Here is an 18,762-nt window from a genome sequence, read left to right as displayed (position 1 = left end):
TTCAGATTTATTGTCATCGAGGAGCTCCATTTTCCAGCCTCAGAGTGTTCCCAGAGATCCATCTTCTTTCTCAGGAGGTCCAGCTTCTTTCTTCAATAGTCGGTCAGTAATATTAGATGCCTTTTCAATATGGCACCCGGACATGATGGTGGACTATGCGCCATCGGGCCTGTCCTACACAAAATACAGTGCAAAACACCTGGGTGTATAACAAATTAGGTTGGGGCCAGAAGATATGCTAGCCTCCGCTGTAGGAAACACCGGGCGCGATTCAACGGAAATGTTTCTAAGTTGATTTGTGGCGGGTTTTTCAGGAAGTTTCCCATTGGCTCCACTGGCGAGTTCCCCACCGCTTTCCAATGACACTTAGTTACTTTTCTCGACCCTGGGGAGTTTCCCACCAGTTTAGCCCACACTTAGGGCACGATTCTCTGGAAACATTTCTAAGTGTTGTAGCAAGCAGAAATTGCGAAGAGCTCCCCGGTATTCAGCCCAGCAAGGACGGCAACGCCATTCAATGTTAATTGGTCCACTTAACGGGGTCTAGGACAATTCATCGCGGCCGACTCATCGCGGCCGACTCTTCGCCGCTGACTCATCGCCAGCCCAACTCATCACCAGCCAACTCATCGCCAGCCCAACTCATCGCCAGCCCACAATAATTACCGACTAACTAGATCCACAAGTTACTCAATGACCAACACACCTATTTGTCAACAAATAAATCTGCTCCTCCACAGAAAACAAATTACCTTCAGGACAGGAACTTCAATTTTAATTCTACCAATTTTAAACCCTTTACTTCAATTTTAATTCTTCCAATTTTAAACCCTTTACAATGGAGCAAATTTTAAGTCAGCGAGGCAAAGAGAAGTTTTCTCATAATGGATATTTGTTCATTTTTGATAAATTCAGTAAAACCGAAGGCGATTTGATGTTTTGCCGATGTGAAGAGCTCAGCGGATGCAAAGCAAGAATTCACACAAGATTTGGAAACGTCGTGAAATACTCACACCCATGACTCTTCACCAATACGAATAGAAGTGGCAAGGACGACTACAAAAATTAAAACCCGAGCCGAGGAGACAATGGAAAACCCAAGTGTATTGATTAATGAAGTTTTGGCGGATGTTTCCCAAGCGGAACAAGGATCACTACCGTGTGCGTCTGCTCTGAAGAAAACAATTCGGCGGAAACGGAATCAAATTAGCGTCCCTCCGCCAGACCCAAGTGACCTTCATCAGTTAGCAATCCCTGATGAATATGCGACCTACGAAACGGAGCCAAACCAGAAGGAAGTTTTTTTACTAAAAGACAGTGGTCCTGGAGAAGACAGAATCTTGCTGCTTGGAAGGAGAAGTTGGTTGCAACAGTTGGCTTCATCAGAAGTTTGGTATGTCGATGGAACCTTTAAGATAGCTCCGAAGTTATTTTCTCAGGTTTATATTGTATTGGCTCAAAAATTCGGAGGTGTCATCCCAGTACTTTATGCTCTTTTACCTAACAAGCAAAAAGTTACATATTCAAGGGTTTTTGAAATGATAAAAGAAATTGAGCCCACCGTAAACCCGAAATCAATTGTATGTGATTTTGAACTCGCGGCATTTAGTGCAATCAAAGAAATATTTCCAAACGTAGAATTAAAAGGGTGCTTCTTTCACCTTAGTCAAAATATGCAGAAGCACATTGCGGCTTCGGGTCTAACTTCTCGTTATAATAACGACAGCAAGTTTTCGTTACAAGTCAAGATGATACTGGCTCTTGCATTTGTCCCTGTTGAACAAATAGATTCCTATATTGATGCCTTAGTTGATGAATTATCTACAGAGCATTTGCCAATCCTGAATTGGCTCGAAACCAATTATATAGGTCGGTTAAACAGACGCGGAAATAGCAGACGTGCCCCACTCTTCCCAATGGAAATGTGGAATTTGTATGTTCGAACTTTAAATCATGAAGACAGAACCAACAACCACGCAGAAGCAGCAAACAGAAGACTACAAATGGAATTAGGGATGGAGCATCCTACAATATGGAAATTCATTAATGCACTCAGAAAAGTTCAAAAAGGACGAGACTGTTATTTGGAATTGCTTATAGCTGGCAGTGCACCACCAGCAAAATTAAAAAGATACCTAGATACTGATAACCGCATTCTTAGGATAGTCCAAAGTTTTAATGAAAGGATTCCTATTGAATATTTACGCGGTATTTCTCATAACATAAAATAAGTCTCCATGAATTTCAATTTTAAATAAGTCTTTTAACCTCCATTCATTTTATTGAGCACACCATGAATTTCAATTTTTAGTTGGGCTGGCGATGAGTTGGGCTGGCGATGAGTTGGCTGGCGATGAGTTGGGCTGGCGATGAGTTGGGCTGGCGATGAGTCGGCGGCGATGAGTCGGCGGCGATGAGCTGTCCCATTCCCACTTAACGAGGCCTCACGGGCTTCTCGCTGCAAATGAAGACTCACCAGCTGATACGGCAGGACCATGCTCACCAGCCCCCCGCTAACAGCAGCATTTAAGCTGCACTTGCTCAGCCAACCCCTGCCAGCTCACAACAATGGCAGCGAGGAAACCAGCCCCAAGATTCGGGGACGCAGATCTGGGGAGGCTGATTGACACCGTGGAGGCCAGGAGAGAAGTCCTTTTCTGTCAAAGGTGCCGGAGAGACAGCCACAGGGTAGCCAGTACTATCTGGGATGAGGTGGTGGCACATGTGAGCTCAGGCAGTGTGACCAGGAGGACTGGCATCCAGTGCTGTAAGAAGGTCACCAAGGAGTAGACACCAACAATCCCTCCATCCCCGAACTCCCCATGTGACCGCCAACCCTTCCTCCACACCCTCCTTCAACTCTCACCAACCCGCCTCCATACCCCCCTCCCACCACTGTGGAACATGCATGTGGCTAACGATGCTCCCTCTGTGTCCTCTCAGGAAAAGCTCTCCCATAATTGTCAGGAGAGGGCCCAGATTGGCAGAGGGGTGCCGGCGTAAGAATCCTCACTCCTTCGAGGAGCGTGACCTGGAGGTGACTGGTGTGGCCAAGGACAGGTCCGTCACCCACGCAGAAGCTGCCGGATGCCGCAGAGATGAGGAACCACCGGGCTCCACCCGGAGGACCTGTCAAACGTGAGTTGTTATTGCCTTACTGACTGACCCATCCCTCCCACTGACCACATGTCCTGCTGGTCCTCCAGCTGACGGCGCCAGACCATCCCAAGCGGCCCCCTCTCCTGCCTCCCAGGAGACCACCTCGGAGGAGAGCTCCGAGGATGTAACTGTTATAGTTGGGGCACAGTTGTCATCCCCACCCTCCACCAGTCCAGACACAGACACCTCAAAGGGAAATGTTTGTGGACAGGCTTCTGGGGCACAATCTGGTGAGCACCACACTGCTGATGATGCACATCAGGTGGAGGCAGGAATCCGTAGGTGTGACAGCAGTCGGAGGGCTGCTGTATCCTAGCCTGATGCTGAGCCTGTGGTACAGAGGCACGTAGAGCTGATTGAGATGATAGGGTGAAGCTGGGACATTCAGATGGAGATGTCAGCATCACTGCACCAGTTCCAGAGCCACTTGGAGGAGTCCCAGAAGCTACAGGCACAGGAGATGGGGCTGTCAATGCGTGGCACAGAGGCCAGCACTATTACGGTGGTGAGGGCAGTGGCGAGCCTGGTGTACAACGACGGCACCATTAGTGAAGGTGTCCAAGGCGTCGCGACGTCGGCTGAGCTTCTCGGCAGAATGTACGACTCGCTGGGGGGGTGTGGTGCAGACTATGGGGAACTGCCAGGGCTGGCACAGCGAGATGATGCAGGCGCAGCCGAGGCTCGAACTAGCTGCCCCTCCGTCCCAAAGTGAACCCAGGGCCCTATGGGCAGAGACCGGGGAAGGGGGTGCTGGGTGCCAACCCGGACCCGTCCCATGGAGTGGCAATGGTAGCCAGCAGCTCCCCCCGAGTTCCACTCCTCTGATGTGGCCGTGTCTCGAAGTCAGCACACAAGACAGGGCGACAAGGCTGTGCATGTGCTGCCAATAAGTGTGCTGGGGCCCTCCGGCCTCAGAGCCCCCCGAGGCACCCACCAGAAGCAACGAAGGCCACAGGACGAGGTAGCTAGCAGGCTTTCTCCACCTCCGATATGCTTCCTGTGGAGACACCTAGACGCAGCTGTAGAGCTGGGAAGGCCAAGAACGTTGAGGATCACTGAGAGCATCAGGGGTTGGGGTAGGTAGGGGGTGGGGAGGGGGATGGGGATTGAGGGGGGCGGGGGGGGCAGCACCATCAGGAGAATGGGGTTTGCAAGACACATTAAATACCTTTGTGCACAACCATTATGGCTCCTCTGTCACTTTCTTCCGCACAACAGTCTGACTTCCGAACCCTTGGCCCATCTCTCGAAGCATCTTCCCCTCCCCGTGGCACCCACCCATCTTCCAGTTGTGGACATGTTCCTGGAGCTGTGTCCCATCACCTGGGTCAATGGGATTCCCCGTTCCGCCAACAACACACCACTACCCGCGGGTTTCCTGTCGGCATGGAGCAGCTACAATGGGGAAATCCTATTGGCCAGCGGCGGGAACGAAGAATCCCACTGTCAGTGACAGCGCGCCGCCAAGAAACACACGGCGGGGAAATGGGGAATTCATGGGTGGGATTCTCTGTCGGCTGACACCGAAATCGGGAAAGGCGATTGGGCAAAGAATTGGTTTTGATGCCGAAATCGTGGCGGGCACAGAGTTCACACCAGATTTCTAATCTCCGGTGCCTCGACAGCGGCGGCAATGCGTTCCACTCTGCACGTACAGTAAACACCATTTGCATAACATAAGCGGCCTGACCTGGTATTCTCTGGGACCTCTGTGATTCTCTGCCTCGTCCGGGGGACGATATTCCCGACAGCGAGGTTCACTTGTGTTTTCAAAAATTGGGAAACAGGCGTTGTGTCTGATGAGGGACAGTCGCCCTGAACTCCTACACCACAGGGTCCTTCCAGGGCCCAGTGGGGACCTGTCCGGGATCTCACAGAGCTCAGTGCACAGGTGCATCCGCATCATCACGGAGGTTCTATATGCCCAGTCAGCACAATACATTCATTTCAATGTGGACTGAGCCCACCAGGATGCCCAGGCAGCAGGATTCGCAGCCGTCGCTGAGATGCCCTGGATCCAGGGGGTGATCAACAGGATGCATGTCACCCTACAAGTGCCTGCAGGCTACAGGCCACTCTACACAAGCCGTAAGGAGTTCCGCTCGATGAACGTGCAGCTCATATATGAGCATCAGATGCACATCATGCACGTCTGTGCCTGATACCTGGACATTGTGCATGGCACCTTCATTCCAGCACACTTGACAGTTCCTGGCTTCTTCAAGGAGCACCCCCAGCTGGGGGATTGGCTCCTGGGCGACAGGGTTTACCCACTGCGATTATGGCTGATGACATCTATCTGTAGGCCACAGACTGATGCAGCGACATGCTACAACGATGCCATGTATCGACCAGGGTTGTCATCGAGCGGAGCTTCGGCATCCTGAAGATGCAGTTCAGGTGCCTGGACCTCTCTGGTGAGGCCCACATCATGGTGGCTTGCTGCGTCTTCCATAACATTGCGCAGCAGAAGGGCGATGTGCTGGAGGAGAAGGATCAACACCCTGCCTTGTCTGACGAGGAGGATGCGGGGGAGGGCGAGGATGGGTAGGATATAGGACCTGGGCAGACATGGGAGGCTGCACAACATGTGCACCAGGGGCAACGTGCACGGGACGTTCTGATTGCACTCAAGTCCGTCGACAGGGCCAGTGACAACCCATCCCTATCTCTAAGTTTGCCCTGCACCGTTGCCAACTTAACTGGTGTCTACTTTTCTGGCTAACGCTACATCCTCAGATGGTACAGCAGGAATGGAGGTGGCCTGCTGTGATTCCTGCCCTGTAACCTGTCATAATATACACACAAGTATATGATGGTGCACAGACAGACATTGATTGACACACAGGATGACCAATGAACACACAGAACACAGCAGCCAATCACCAGACAGGACACGGCCACTATCAAGCCAGAGGGTACTAGTTTACCCGCTCTCTTGGGATGCAGCCTCTGAGACAGCCAGAGCCTGTGAGCAACAACTCGAACATCCACCATGTGGTAGTAAGATAGTCTGGTCAGGTTAGCCTCAGGTCTCCAGTCAACTCAGCATAGTGTCAACCCACCGTGAAAGTATGTTTAATAGTTAAGAGTTTAATAAAATAGAGTTGCATTTCTCCAAATGTTGGAAGCCTGTCTCTCTCACTGCTAAGGTAAATGCAGTCCTCGCAGACCCAGCATACCCAACACATCATATTCTGGATCCCCTTTGGCGGCCGTCTTCTGCAGCGACCAGGCCTGGATGGGCCCGGCTGCTGTTCGGGTGTCCCAGGTGGCGTGGTTCTGTCCACTGCCCACGAGATGCGGCAGTGACAGGAGAGGGGGCGGAGTCCGAGGTATTGTGATGTCCCGGCACCTATGCTGCGATCATGGGCCCCATCACCTCCTCCTCCCTTGGGGTGCCTGATGGCCCCCGGGCTACTCCATGTGAGGGGAGCTATCCCCTGAAGCTCCACAGACACCTTGTGCTGTCAGTCCTAGAGACCTGCTGCCATCTCAATCAGGGTCTGCACAGCGAGTGGACCAATTCCACCTGGGACTGCGCCACATCACTCTGCCACTGTGCCACCACCTTCTGGGTGTGTGTGCCATCAGCCAGTGATGTGGCACTCCCTCTGGGACGAGACTAACTCCCTCTGGGTCTGTGTCACGTCGGACAGCGTCTGGGCAATGCCGCCGACTCTCCCAGCCATGGCCCGCTGTGACTAGTCCACGCCTAGGAGCACCACTGCAATGTCCAGGTGGCTATAGCACATGGTCGCCTGTTGGAAGGCAGCTCTGTCCTGGTCCTCGGCCACTGCCTGCACAGAGTGCCCCAGGCCTTGAACATGTTGATCCGTGGCTGAAGCCTTTGCCCCCAAGATCTCCACCGTGGACACCACCCATGTTGTGTGTCACACATTGTCGGCACCACCTCCTGCTCCTGCACAGGGTTAGACTCCTCCACCTGCAGGTGCTGGAGGCTCGGTGACACATCCTCATGTAGTCCCTGGCTCTGGAATTGCATCTCCACAATCGATTTTGACCGTCCGTTCCAGAAATCCCAAACTGTGTGGATTGCAGTTGGGGTCAGCCTGCCCTCCAACCGTCCGCCCCCTTAGGAGTCCCTACATCACCTCCTGTACCGGAGCATGTGTGTGGTGCGCACCAGATAGTGTCCTGGGAGCCTCTTCACTAATATGCCAAACCAAGGTGAGTGTCTCTGGGATGGTGGAGGGTGTTGGAGACAGCTGTGACGGACAGTCAGTGTCATCTCTGGGCTCGAGCTCTGGGGTGACCTGGGGTGCGGGTCAAGGGCTCACACCCATGACAGTGTTGTCCTCGTTGCTGCTCGGCACATGCCTGTCGCTGGGGTCGGGGGAGGTGGGACACCAGAAGGGCCCATCCCATCACCAACAGCTCCTGGAAGACAGAAGGTAAGATGCATGAATACATTGCAAGCCGGGGTAATGGGGCGGTGTGGGGGTGGTGATGGTGGGGAATGACACATGTGCCATGGGGAACCACAACTCAGTGGAGTCTCACTTCCTGAGGCAATGCCGACCTCCACTCTGGTGACTGCCCTTTCTTCAGGACCGCCGACCTTGTCCAGTACCCTCTGCTCTGCTGTAGTGAGTGGTCTCAGGTCTGGCGGTCCACCTCCAGTCTTCTCTTGCTCCCGGCGGTTATGAGAGGCCGTCAAGTGGCGCAGAGTGGGGGTTTGGCCGCCTTCCACGTTGGGGAGGTGGGTGGAGTCACAGGTGTGTGGGACGGGGTTTGGTGCTGGGGGCACAGTGCTGCCTACTAACCTGGCCACCCTGAGGAGTTCGTACAGTTTTTTCCGACACTTCTAGCCGGTCCAGACAGTGTTGCGCACAGTGCTGCCCACCACTGCCACCTGCATCCAGGCCCAGGGAACGGCGACAGCTGGCAGCCTTCTTCCCATCCCGGGGCGCATGCTCACCTGCCTCTCCTCCCTGGCATCCTGCAGGGTCCACAGTTACACGTTGGTCCACCTCGGGACCGTGTTTCTTGCTGCCATTTTGTTGGCTGGGATGGTGTGCTTGGGGAGTGAAGTGAATGATGTAGCTGCAGTTGTCAGCCTCCTGAATGTCAATCACAGATCTGGTGAATCCCACGCTGTTTCTCATTGGAATCGATTGTGTTCCACGTGGCACCGGTGCTAGCCCATTAACAGTCGTTGAATAGGTCCAGGTGCAGCACCAGTTTTGCTGTTGTAGAAGTCCCCGAATGCTTCCCTGTGGTCAACGTTTAGGGCACAATTCCCTGACCTCGTTATGCTCTCGCTCAAGCAAAACGAGGCCGGTGAACACGGGAGGGGCCAAAATGAGAACCGTGCCAGGCACCAAACAGTTTGCGAAGGGCGAGGGGGGTGGAGGGAGGCACGGTGGCCATATGGAGAGTTGGAGGGTGGATGCTTCCTTGGGGGTGGACAGGTCTTGGGTGGGGGTGTGAGGGGTGCGTGGGGGGTGTTGATGTCTACTCACTTATGCTGCCCGGTATAGGTTGTTGACCTTTTTTTGACACTGTAGGTCTGTCCTCCTGGTCATATTCCCGGTGCTCACAGCTGCTGTTACCTCAGCCCAGGCAGCACTGGTTGTCCTATGGCTAACCCTCTGGTGCGGGAACAGGATATCCCTCCTAGCCTCCAATACGTCTAGGAGCTTCCCTAGGTCAGCGTCCCTGAATCTTGGGAATGGTCTCCTTGGCGCCATTGTTGCGAGCTGGCTGGGTTTGGCCAAGCAGGTGCTACTCAACCTTGTTGGCGGGGGGGGGGGGGGGGGGGGGGGGGGGGGGGGGGGGGGGCTGGCAAGCGCAGTGCCTGTGAATCAGGTGGTGAGCCTTAATTTGCGGCGAGAAACCCATGGGCTTTCGGTAAGTGGACCAATTAATGTTGAATAGCATTGCAGACCTTGCTGGGCTGAGCGCCGGGAAGCTCGCGGCAATTCCTGCTCGCTACAACACAAATCTTCTTCCCCCCCCCCCCCCCCCCCCCCCCCGCATATGTTTGGCAGGCATGAACATTTTGTGAAGAATGGTATTAGTACAAGTAATTCCACAATTCCAACTACTTCTCTAAATTGGCTTTGTACGAGCTGCCATCAGAAATTTCCCATCAAATGTTTTGAGTGAATTTGATACCATGGAAATTATCCATTGATTTTATATATCTGAGGACATTCAAGACTCTAAGGGTATAGATGTGATTCCTGTTTGAAGAACCATCTTCAGAAAGCATATAATTGCTACAAATAGAATATTTCAATTTTAATTTGACTTAAAATAATAACTGAGGATGATGTGTTCAAATTTATGAAGTAAACTATTGTGATACGTAGCTGAGATTTCATAGGAGACTGGGAAATACAACCATATTAAAATGCATTTCCACTTTCTCATAGGAGTTTGTCCGGCTCACTGTTTCAGATACCTTGACGACCGTCATAACTATACTAATTGGAGATTTCCTCCGTGCTGTTTTTGTCAGATTTATTAATTACTGTTGGTGTTGGGACCTGGAGTATGGATTTGTAAGTATTAACTAATTATAGTTTTATGTCCAGATACACACATACATATAATTACTACATGCAATGTAATATGAGAAACTGTAATTTGTAATAATTGCTTGGAATAAACCATTGAATATAAACTATTATTTTTGTCTAGCCTTCCTATGCAGAATTTGATATCAGTGGGAATGTTTTAGGTCTGATCTTCAATCAAGGCATGATATGGTGGGTGAGCATAAAGGTAATACTTACATTGTTTACAGAGACATTCATAAGACTTCTCATCTCATGCTTCACCCGGTCGTCCTGAAGAAGCTTGGAGTCATGCGAGTCCATGAGCAAATCCTATGTATTCCAGTTTTAAGACTCATGTATGAAATGAGAAGGGAGGTTCATTAGGTTTGCCTTTTCTAAATAGAAAAACCTCCTATTCAACATCGTCATCATTTATGTATTGAAGGACATCATAAGGAATGGTTTCAGAACATCTGTTCTGGGATTTTCTGAAACAACTGTGATGTTCATTTTGCAGATGGCAGACTCACTTGGGGACTTAATCGTTAACTTTCAGACTTTATGGTGTCAGTAAGGAGCCTGATAGGTTGGAAGCTCACGTTGGAAATACAGGCATCAATATGATTTTCTGACAACTGATATTTATCCCCTTGTCTTTCACCCCCAGAAAGTGGTGGGAATCTGGAATTCACTGCCTGAAAAGGCAGTAGAGGCATGAACCCTCACAACATTTAAGAGGCATTTAGATGAGCAATTGAAATTTCAAAACATACAAGGCCAAGTGCTGGAGAATGGGATGGGGCAGGATTCTCCCATTCGGCGGCAGAGTGTCCATGCCGTCGGAAACGCCGTTGCATTTCACAACGGTGTGAACGGGCCGCTGGGAGTACCAATTCTGGCCTACAGGGGGCCAGCATGGCGCTGGAGCGGTTCACACCGCTCCAGCCTCCCAACCCGGCGCGAACTGTGCGCCGCGCCAACTCGCGCATGTGCGGTGGCCTCCCTCAACGTGCCAGCCTCGGCGCAACATGGCGCGGGAGTTCAGGGGCCAGCATGTAAGAAAATAGGCCCGAGGAGTGAAAGGCCAGCCCGCCGATCGGTGGGCCGCGATCGCGGGCCAGGCCCCATCGGAGGCACCCCCCAGGGTCGGAGCCTCCCCGCACAGGCCACACCCTGACCCCCAGCGCAGAGTTCCCGCTGGCTGCGACCAGGTGTGGACGGCGCCGGCGGGACTCTGCCTTTTTAGAGCGGTTGCTCAACCCATCCGGGCCGGAGTATCGGCGGCCCCGCCAGGTACAGCAGCCCGCGACTGGCACTGCGCCAAACGTGCCTGCGTCAATGGCGCCGATTAATCGCGTGCCGGCGTCGGGGCAGCGTGGCCTGGTTGCGGGGATTCTGCGGCCCGGCCCCGGGCTGGGAGAATCCCGCCCAGGAGCTTGATGGCTGACACAAGCACGATGGGCCGAAGGGCCTCTAGCTGTGATGTAAAACTCAATGACCAAACTTTTCCGGCTGTTCACACTGGCAGAATCTTCCAGTCCTGCAGACAGCATACCCCCACTGTTGGTTTTCTGGTGGTGAGGGGTACATTCAATAGGAAAGCTCATTGGCAATGGCGGGATCTTCTGCCAATGGTGGGCTGCCTCCACCAACGCGAAACATGCAGCGGATTGTGTGGAAAATCTCACCCTATGTCTTTGCCGATCTATGACTATTCTCCGTGTAGTTTGAGCATCTTAACTATGCACATTACCATTTTCTGTCTCCTTTAGTGGGAGCATATGATGGTAGAATATTCTAGATTGTGGATCCCTCTATACCTTATCATGACTGTCAAGAGTGAAATTTCTGTGGAGTGATATTGATATCAATAACTTCATTGCAGTGTTAATGTAAGCCTTCTTGTGACACTAATAAAGATTATTATTATTACTATTCCGATCCCAGACCAAACCCAGCAGTGCCTAGGATACTGGACAGAAACCCCAATATTATATTTTAATTTTGTAACACTGTGAGGAAAGGAAACTTTTCCCCGGTGGTGATTGCACAAAGAAATAGGGATTATGGTACATTAAAACAAACTTTATTATGAACAGAGTATTAAAATCTTTAACATCACACCAAAAAATAGCTGACAATTACCCCTTAAACAATATTAATCAATACAGTGAATGCAATACACTTAATTGCTATCTTTATTCCCATTTGGACAACACAAAAATAATTAATCTCAGCTCTCAATCCACTTTAAATACCAATGGCACAGAGGAATTCTAGCTTTACAGAGTTACCCTTTGAGGAAGAGATTTTTTGACACTGTTTTACAGAAAAGATCTAAGTCCGGTCAGACCCATCCAGAAATTCTGGCTGGATATCTTCAAAAGCTGTTTTCATTGGCTTGTTTCAGCTCACCCTTATCCTCAGACAAGTCTGCAATGCTTTAAATATAGTTAATCGCTTTTAACTTAGTTACAGTGAGAGCAGAACTGTTTCACTGTGCACACCTTCAGCCAGATCAGAACTGAACTGAAAATGTTTTCTCAAAAAACCTTAGCTTTGCCCAGCAATGACATCATCTCACCAAGCTGAAAATGAATTACCCCCCCAGGGTAATTGCATTTTATGATGGTTAATTGCACCTCTGGCTCCCAAAAGTGTTGTTGGATTAACCATGCCAAAATTGCTCCTTAGTGACCTAATATGTGTAGGTTAGGTGTGATTACGGGATAGGGTCTGAACTGGGCCTAGGTAGGGTGCCCTTTCAGAGGGTTGGTGCAGCCCTGATGGACCGAATGGCCTCCTTCTGTATTGTAAGAATTCTATAGACGGATAGAATTTTTCCCACTCCATTAATGCCTCTTAAAACAAACACAGCTGGATTAATGATCATTGTGGATCCTACGCATCTATTTAGAATATTGCTGATCCAACAAAAACAGAAAAATGTTTGAGAAAATTCCCAATGTTGTTTTCCACAGTGGTAATAACTCAATTGGGATATATCTATTACTTGAATATCTAGCTATTACTGCCATCCATTATCATTGCAATGTGTAAGATATGCTGCATGAATATATCAACCAAGTTTCAAAAGAAGTGCTGTTAGGTGAATTGGACATTCTGAATTTTCCCTCAGTGTACCTGAACAGGCCCGGAATGTGGCGACTCGGGGCTTTTCACAGTAACTTCATTGCAGTGTTAATGTCAACCTACTTGTGACAATAAAGATAAAATGGGGGCACAATTTCAAAATAAGGGGGATACCACCTTGGGACCAAAATGAGGAGGAATGTCTTTACACAGAGGGTTGTGAATCTTTGGAATTTTCTACTCCAGAGGGCTGTGGATGCTCAGTCATTGACTATGTTGAAGGTAGAAATTGATAGATGTCCGATTAACAATAGCATACAGGGTTATGGGGATATTGGGTGTAAAAGATATTGAAGTGTCTGATCAGCAATGATCGTATTAATGGCAGAGCAGGCCCGACAGGCTGAATTGCCTCTTCCTGTTCCTATGTTCCTATAACTATCTCAAAGAGAAAAACTTATGGCTCATTTAAATATCCGGACATCAAATTCACCCGACTCCCGCTACTCACCGGCCGCGCCTGGGAGACCTCGCCAGGGTGCTATTTAGTACAGATCCACACAAACGTGGACCAGTCGTGATGGAACCTAGGGGGGTTCTCCAAGGCCATTGGAAACACTCCGGGTAGTCGGGGCAGAGTATGGTGGCATGCTGACACTCCCTCTGGCACCTGGACACCTTGGTACTGCCAACCAGGCACCTTGGCAGTGCAACTCTGGTACCCTGACAGTGCCACCCTGGCACTGCCAAGGTGCCAGGCTGCAGTTCTAGGGTGCCAGGGTACCAGGTTGTAACTGCCAGAGGTCAGGCCCAGGGGTCTTTGCCAGGTAGATGGGAGGTGAGGGTGTGTGGTTTCCATGGCCCTCCCCAAGATTGCCGGGGGAGGGGGGGTCTGTGAGTGGTCACAAAAACAAGAGGCGAGGGTCTGAAATATCGGGGCTGCCAGACAAAATGGCACCTCGACCTGTGAGGAGTCTTTCCTGCTGGCGAGCTTCAGCTCACCAGCAGGTTATCCCTCTAAGTGCGGCCTTAGCAGGGAGAAACTCCATGAGGCCAAAAGAAACAGCAAAGTGCCGTTGGATAGCGAAGTGTCTCTGCTCCGGCTGGCGAGATACACCCCAATAAACGTGCCGTTCAGCAGATTTTAACTTGTGTCCGCTGAATTGCGCCCACTATTTGTTTACATTTGTTTCTTGGTTTGTCCTCATCAATGCATCCTCAACAGCATTTATGTAAGATTAATTAAGCAGTAAATTTCCTAGTTGAGTTTAATTTCTAATTGTGGAGACATCATTTGAACATTTTCTTATCTCTGTAAGATAGTATGTCAAGCCAATAATTCTGATATTTTTTTCCTTAGGATGGGTGCTTTTTATGCTCCGTGTCTTCCGGCTATCAATGTTCTACGTCTTCTGGCCTCCATGTATCTGCAGTGTTGGGCAGTCATGTGCACCAATGTTCCACATGAGCGTGTGTTCAAGGCTTCAAGATCAAATAACTTCTACATGGCCATGTTGCTGATCATCTTGTTCCTGTCAACATTGCCTGCAGTTTACACTATTGTCTCAATACCACCGTCCTTTGATTGTGGTCCATTTAGGTGAATAACATTGCTTGGAAATTGGCCAGTCATCTAATGGTATTCTCACTTGTCATTGCACATGCACTTGCCAGCAGGAGCCTCTGGGCAGCTGAGATAGACTCACTCAGAATAGATTAAAACAAAACCTAGGGCCTTCTGGACTATTAACACTTACGCAGAATTTCTTCAGGGGTTTTCTGGAGGGAGATCAGCAGAATTCCCACAGGAACGATGCAGATAGTTAAAAACTGTCTTTTACATGCTATTTATCCAACAGCTTTGCAAGTTATAGCGATAGATAAGGAGAAGTTCAGGACAATTAGCCTTACAAAATTAACTATCACGGAAACTTTTAATGCCATCAACTTTTAACTTGAGGCCACAGCAAGCAACATGGCAAATTTAAATCAAAAACAATTCTTAAATGTAATTAATTTCTATTTTACAGTGGCAAAGAAAGAATGTTTAATGTTATTCAAGAAACTCTGGACAATGACTTTCCAGCATGGTTTGGGAAAGTTTTCACTGCTGCCACCAACCCTGGTTTGATTCTGTCTTTCATTTTACTCATGGTGTAAGTAATTTCGGCTCAAACATTTGAGTGATAAAAAATTGGTCACCTGGAACTGCTTATCTTCTATTATCTACAAATATTTCCAAGTATTTTGTAAATTTATAGCTTCTGGAGTCTGTTTCAATAAACCTCCTTAAAAGAGGGTTATTTTGTAGCTCAGCTGCTAAGGCAACAGTTCTTGAGTTACAACACCAATTTTTTTGGAATGAGGATTGTATAGGTCTCATCTGTGTTTTCTCTGTTACTGAACAATGTACGGACATTGCTAGGGCTCATAGATAACTTGCTGACTTGGACAAGGTATCACAAGCAACTAACAACTATAGCCTAATAGAACTTCATCAGGTCAGGAGGGGTGAAAATGAGCAGAAACAATGAAAAGGATGTCATAACAAAAAAAATTAGAGATTATGGCTGTCTCAGTTAATTTCATACATTTACATTTGGGAATTGTTGTTTATAAAAAGACCCCCGGTATCATTGATTTAGAATCATTAGACCATAAGATATAGAAGCAGAATCAAGCCACTTGGCCCATCGAGTCTGCTCCGCCACTCAATCATGGCTGATATTTTTCTCATTCCCATTGTCCTGCCTTGTACCCATAACCCTTACTCCCCGAATTAATCAAGAACCTATTTATCTCTGTCTTAAAGACTCTCAGTGATTTGGCCTCCACAGCCTTCTGCAGCAAAGAGTTCCACAGATTCACCACCCTCTGGTTGAAGAAATTCCTCCTCATCTCTGTTTAAAGGATTGTCCCTTTCGTCTGAGATTGTGTCCTAGTTTTTCCGACAAGTGGAAACATCCTCTCCACGTCCATTCTATCCAGGCCTCAGAGTATCATGTCAGATCACCAAAAAGCTTTATGACTTGATCATGAGAAAAGTACAGGTAGATTTTATACATTTGTGGCTCAAGTGTTAATTTTGATGAATGATAAAATCCCATGGGGCAATTTGAATAACTACATGTGTGATATGCCTGCCTGACATGCACAGATCTTTGATAAGTGTATTTGTACAAACTACATGATATTCTTTTGAAATGCAAACTTCAACTGACAGATTAAAGAAATAAACCATGACCTACATGTTGTTCCTTTGCAGTTTGGCTATCTATTATCTTCAAACAACCTCTGAATCATATAAGGCTGCAAACTTGGAATTAAAGAAGAAACTACAAAATGTAGGTATTCAGCCTATCAAAGGAATGTTTTGTAGAAGTACCCCATGTGCATAAATATTACATGTTCCAGTTGTCCATTGTCACTATCATTTATTGGCAGAATGACTAGGCAGTGGTTGGGTGAGAGAGACACTTTGTATGTTTTGTAAAAATTAGGTTCTACTGCAATATTATTGCATGCATTGCAACATGTCTGCTTGTAACAGGAATTCTGTGCCTTTAGCTAATTTTAGTCAAAACAAACTCACTGGAAAGAGAAAGGGATTTGGTAAAATGTGGGTCTCTAGGGAGACTTGCTGACAGCTCCATGGATTCAGGGTGTCCCCTCAGGATTGGGGTGGCCTGGCTCAGGCTGCCATTGCTGCAGTATTTGTTTTAAATGCACCCATTTGGTACAAGTTACAGACCCCTGACTGTTCACTCTGCTGACTGCTCACTGTGTCCTGTAAAAGTTCACAGAGCCACTGGTCATTTGGGAGCCCACCCAGGCCACCCCTCTGGAAACCCTCAGACTCCAGCTGGCCCAACAATGGGATGGGTGTGGCCAAACTCAATCAATGACAGACCAGGTGCTGCCACTCCTCAATGCACTCATCAGAAGAGCAGCCCCACTTCAGGGGAAGCAGGGGAATAGCAGAGCTCACCCCAAACAAAGGACACATGTACAGTGGCCTTTGGAACCCTCCCTGACACACTGCCCTCTCACCAATGACACTATCAGCTAGCCCATTCCAGAGGACCAGCTGTCTCCAAGCCCTGCCTACCCACTATGCCCCTGGCCCATCCATCCTGCCCCCGATCAGTTTGTCACAACTTGTGTGACACAACCAGGACCCAGCAACTATGCTGCCAGCAGACTTTCCTGCCTCACCCCCATCTGTAGGACCTGCCCACATACAAGCCTCTAAGCATGGAGTTGATTGGTGGCACACGGTGACCCTCTCCACTGTACATTGAGGTTCACCCTGTTGGCGGCATTACACGTGGCCCACCCAATGAGGACACCCATAGTAGACATCACTGGTGAGACAGGACAGGGACCACAGAGCCAATTGCTGACATGGGTTGCAGCAGCCACCTCTATCCCTGTTGACAGGGGTGGGTGGTGAGGATAGAGACTCTCCGGTGCCACTCACAGATTGGGACAGGGGTGGAATGTGGGGGAAGACATTGGGAGGAACAGCTGAGGGGTGGGGATGGGTTTGGAAGGGACATGTAGAGCTGGAGGGTGGAGTTAAAGTGCAACTCAGTGTTACCATGTAGCCTGTTGGAGTTGGATGGGCAGGGGAATACTCATCTTGCCAACATGTCTTTTCTTTTCCCCCCCTGCGGAGAGTGAATTCCGGAGTACAGCCTGGAATGCTTGCTATCTATCTGGCCACAGCTGCTGTTACGGTGGTACAGAAGCTGGAGGCACAGGGCCTGCTCAGGGAGGACCCTGCACAAGAGGAACCTGCCCCAGAAGAGCAGGGGCCACCCGTTGAGGCTGGAGTGCCGGCTGTCCGACAAGCCCAGGATGAGATGCAAAGGAGGAGCCGCATCAGAGCATGTGTATGCCACCAGCGCCAGTCCTATGAGGAAATGCCGGAACTCTTGTGCCACCAAAGACTTTGGCTAAGCAGTGAGACCAGATGCCACCTGTGCCAGATGATGGCACACCTGGCACCGTGATGGTATGTAGGAGGATACTTGCCCCCAGTGGCCACAAGGTGACAGTCGCCCTAAACTTTTATGCCTGTGAGCCTTTCCAGGGGGTGAGCGGGGTCCTGTCTATGATCTCTCAAACATCCATATGCAGGTGCGTCTGCACTGTGATAGATGCCCTACGCGCCTGGGCAGCAGACTATATGAACTTCAATCTGGACCAGGCACACCAGGATTCCTGGGTACCAGGATTTGTCATCATCACTTGCATGCCCCAGGTTCAGGGGATGATCCATGGCACACATAACAATAATGATAATCGCTTATTGTCACAAGTAGGCTTCAATGAAGTTACTGTGAAAAGCCCCTAGTCGCCACATTCCGGCGCATGTTTGGGGAGGTCGGTACGGGAATTGAACCCGCGCTGCTGTCCTTGTTCTGCATTACAAGCCAGCTGTTTAGCCCACTGTGCTAAACCAGCCCCCATACAAGCATTCCCGTACAGGCATCGGCTCATCAGGGGGTGTCTTTCATCAATCGGAAGGGCTTCCACTCCCTGAATGTACAGTTGGTGCGTGACAACCAGCTGCACATCATGCACGCCTGTGCCCAATATCCAGGCAGCGTGCACAATGCATATATCCTGGCAAACTCATCGGTTCCTGGCACCTTTTGAGGCGCTCCCTCGGGTGAGGTGTTGGCTCTTGGTGACAAGAGTCACCCACTGTGGTCTTGGCTAATGATGCCTGTCCGGAGGCCCAGACTGAAGCGGAGAACCGCTATAACGATGCCCATGCAGCAATCAGGAGCGTCATTGAACGGTGCATCGGCGTCCACAAGATGCATTTCCGATGCCTGGACCGCTCCAGTGGGGCTCTCCAATATAGCCCCAGAAGGGTCTCTAGCATCGTGCTGACCTGCTGCAGCCTGCATACCATCATAGAGCAGAAGGAGAACGTGCTGGATGAGGAGGAAGAATGCCAGACATGGAGCCC

At 49.6% G+C, this 18,762-nt stretch overlaps 1 protein-coding gene across 1 annotated transcript in view; it reads left to right on the top strand.

Annotated features, from left to right (window-relative positions):
- tmc1 (transmembrane channel-like 1) overlaps positions 1-18,762 on the top strand; it is a 116,435-nt gene that overhangs the window by 81,078 nt on the left and 16,595 nt on the right. The window contains exons 14-18 of the mRNA XM_038803884.1: positions 9,561-9,689; positions 9,829-9,896; positions 14,140-14,379; positions 14,810-14,935; positions 16,045-16,123. Coding sequence (XP_038659812.1) covers positions 9,561-9,689; positions 9,829-9,896; positions 14,140-14,379; positions 14,810-14,935; positions 16,045-16,123 — 642 coding nt within the window. The remainder of the gene's footprint in view (positions 1-9,560; positions 9,690-9,828; positions 9,897-14,139; positions 14,380-14,809; positions 14,936-16,044; positions 16,124-18,762) is intronic.

This window comes from Scyliorhinus canicula, chromosome 8 (assembly GCF_902713615.1).
Source record: "Scyliorhinus canicula chromosome 8, sScyCan1.1, whole genome shotgun sequence".
Lineage (NCBI taxonomy): Eukaryota > Metazoa > Chordata > Chondrichthyes > Carcharhiniformes > Scyliorhinidae > Scyliorhinus > Scyliorhinus canicula.
This window is presented reverse-complemented; position numbering and strand designations above follow the sequence as displayed.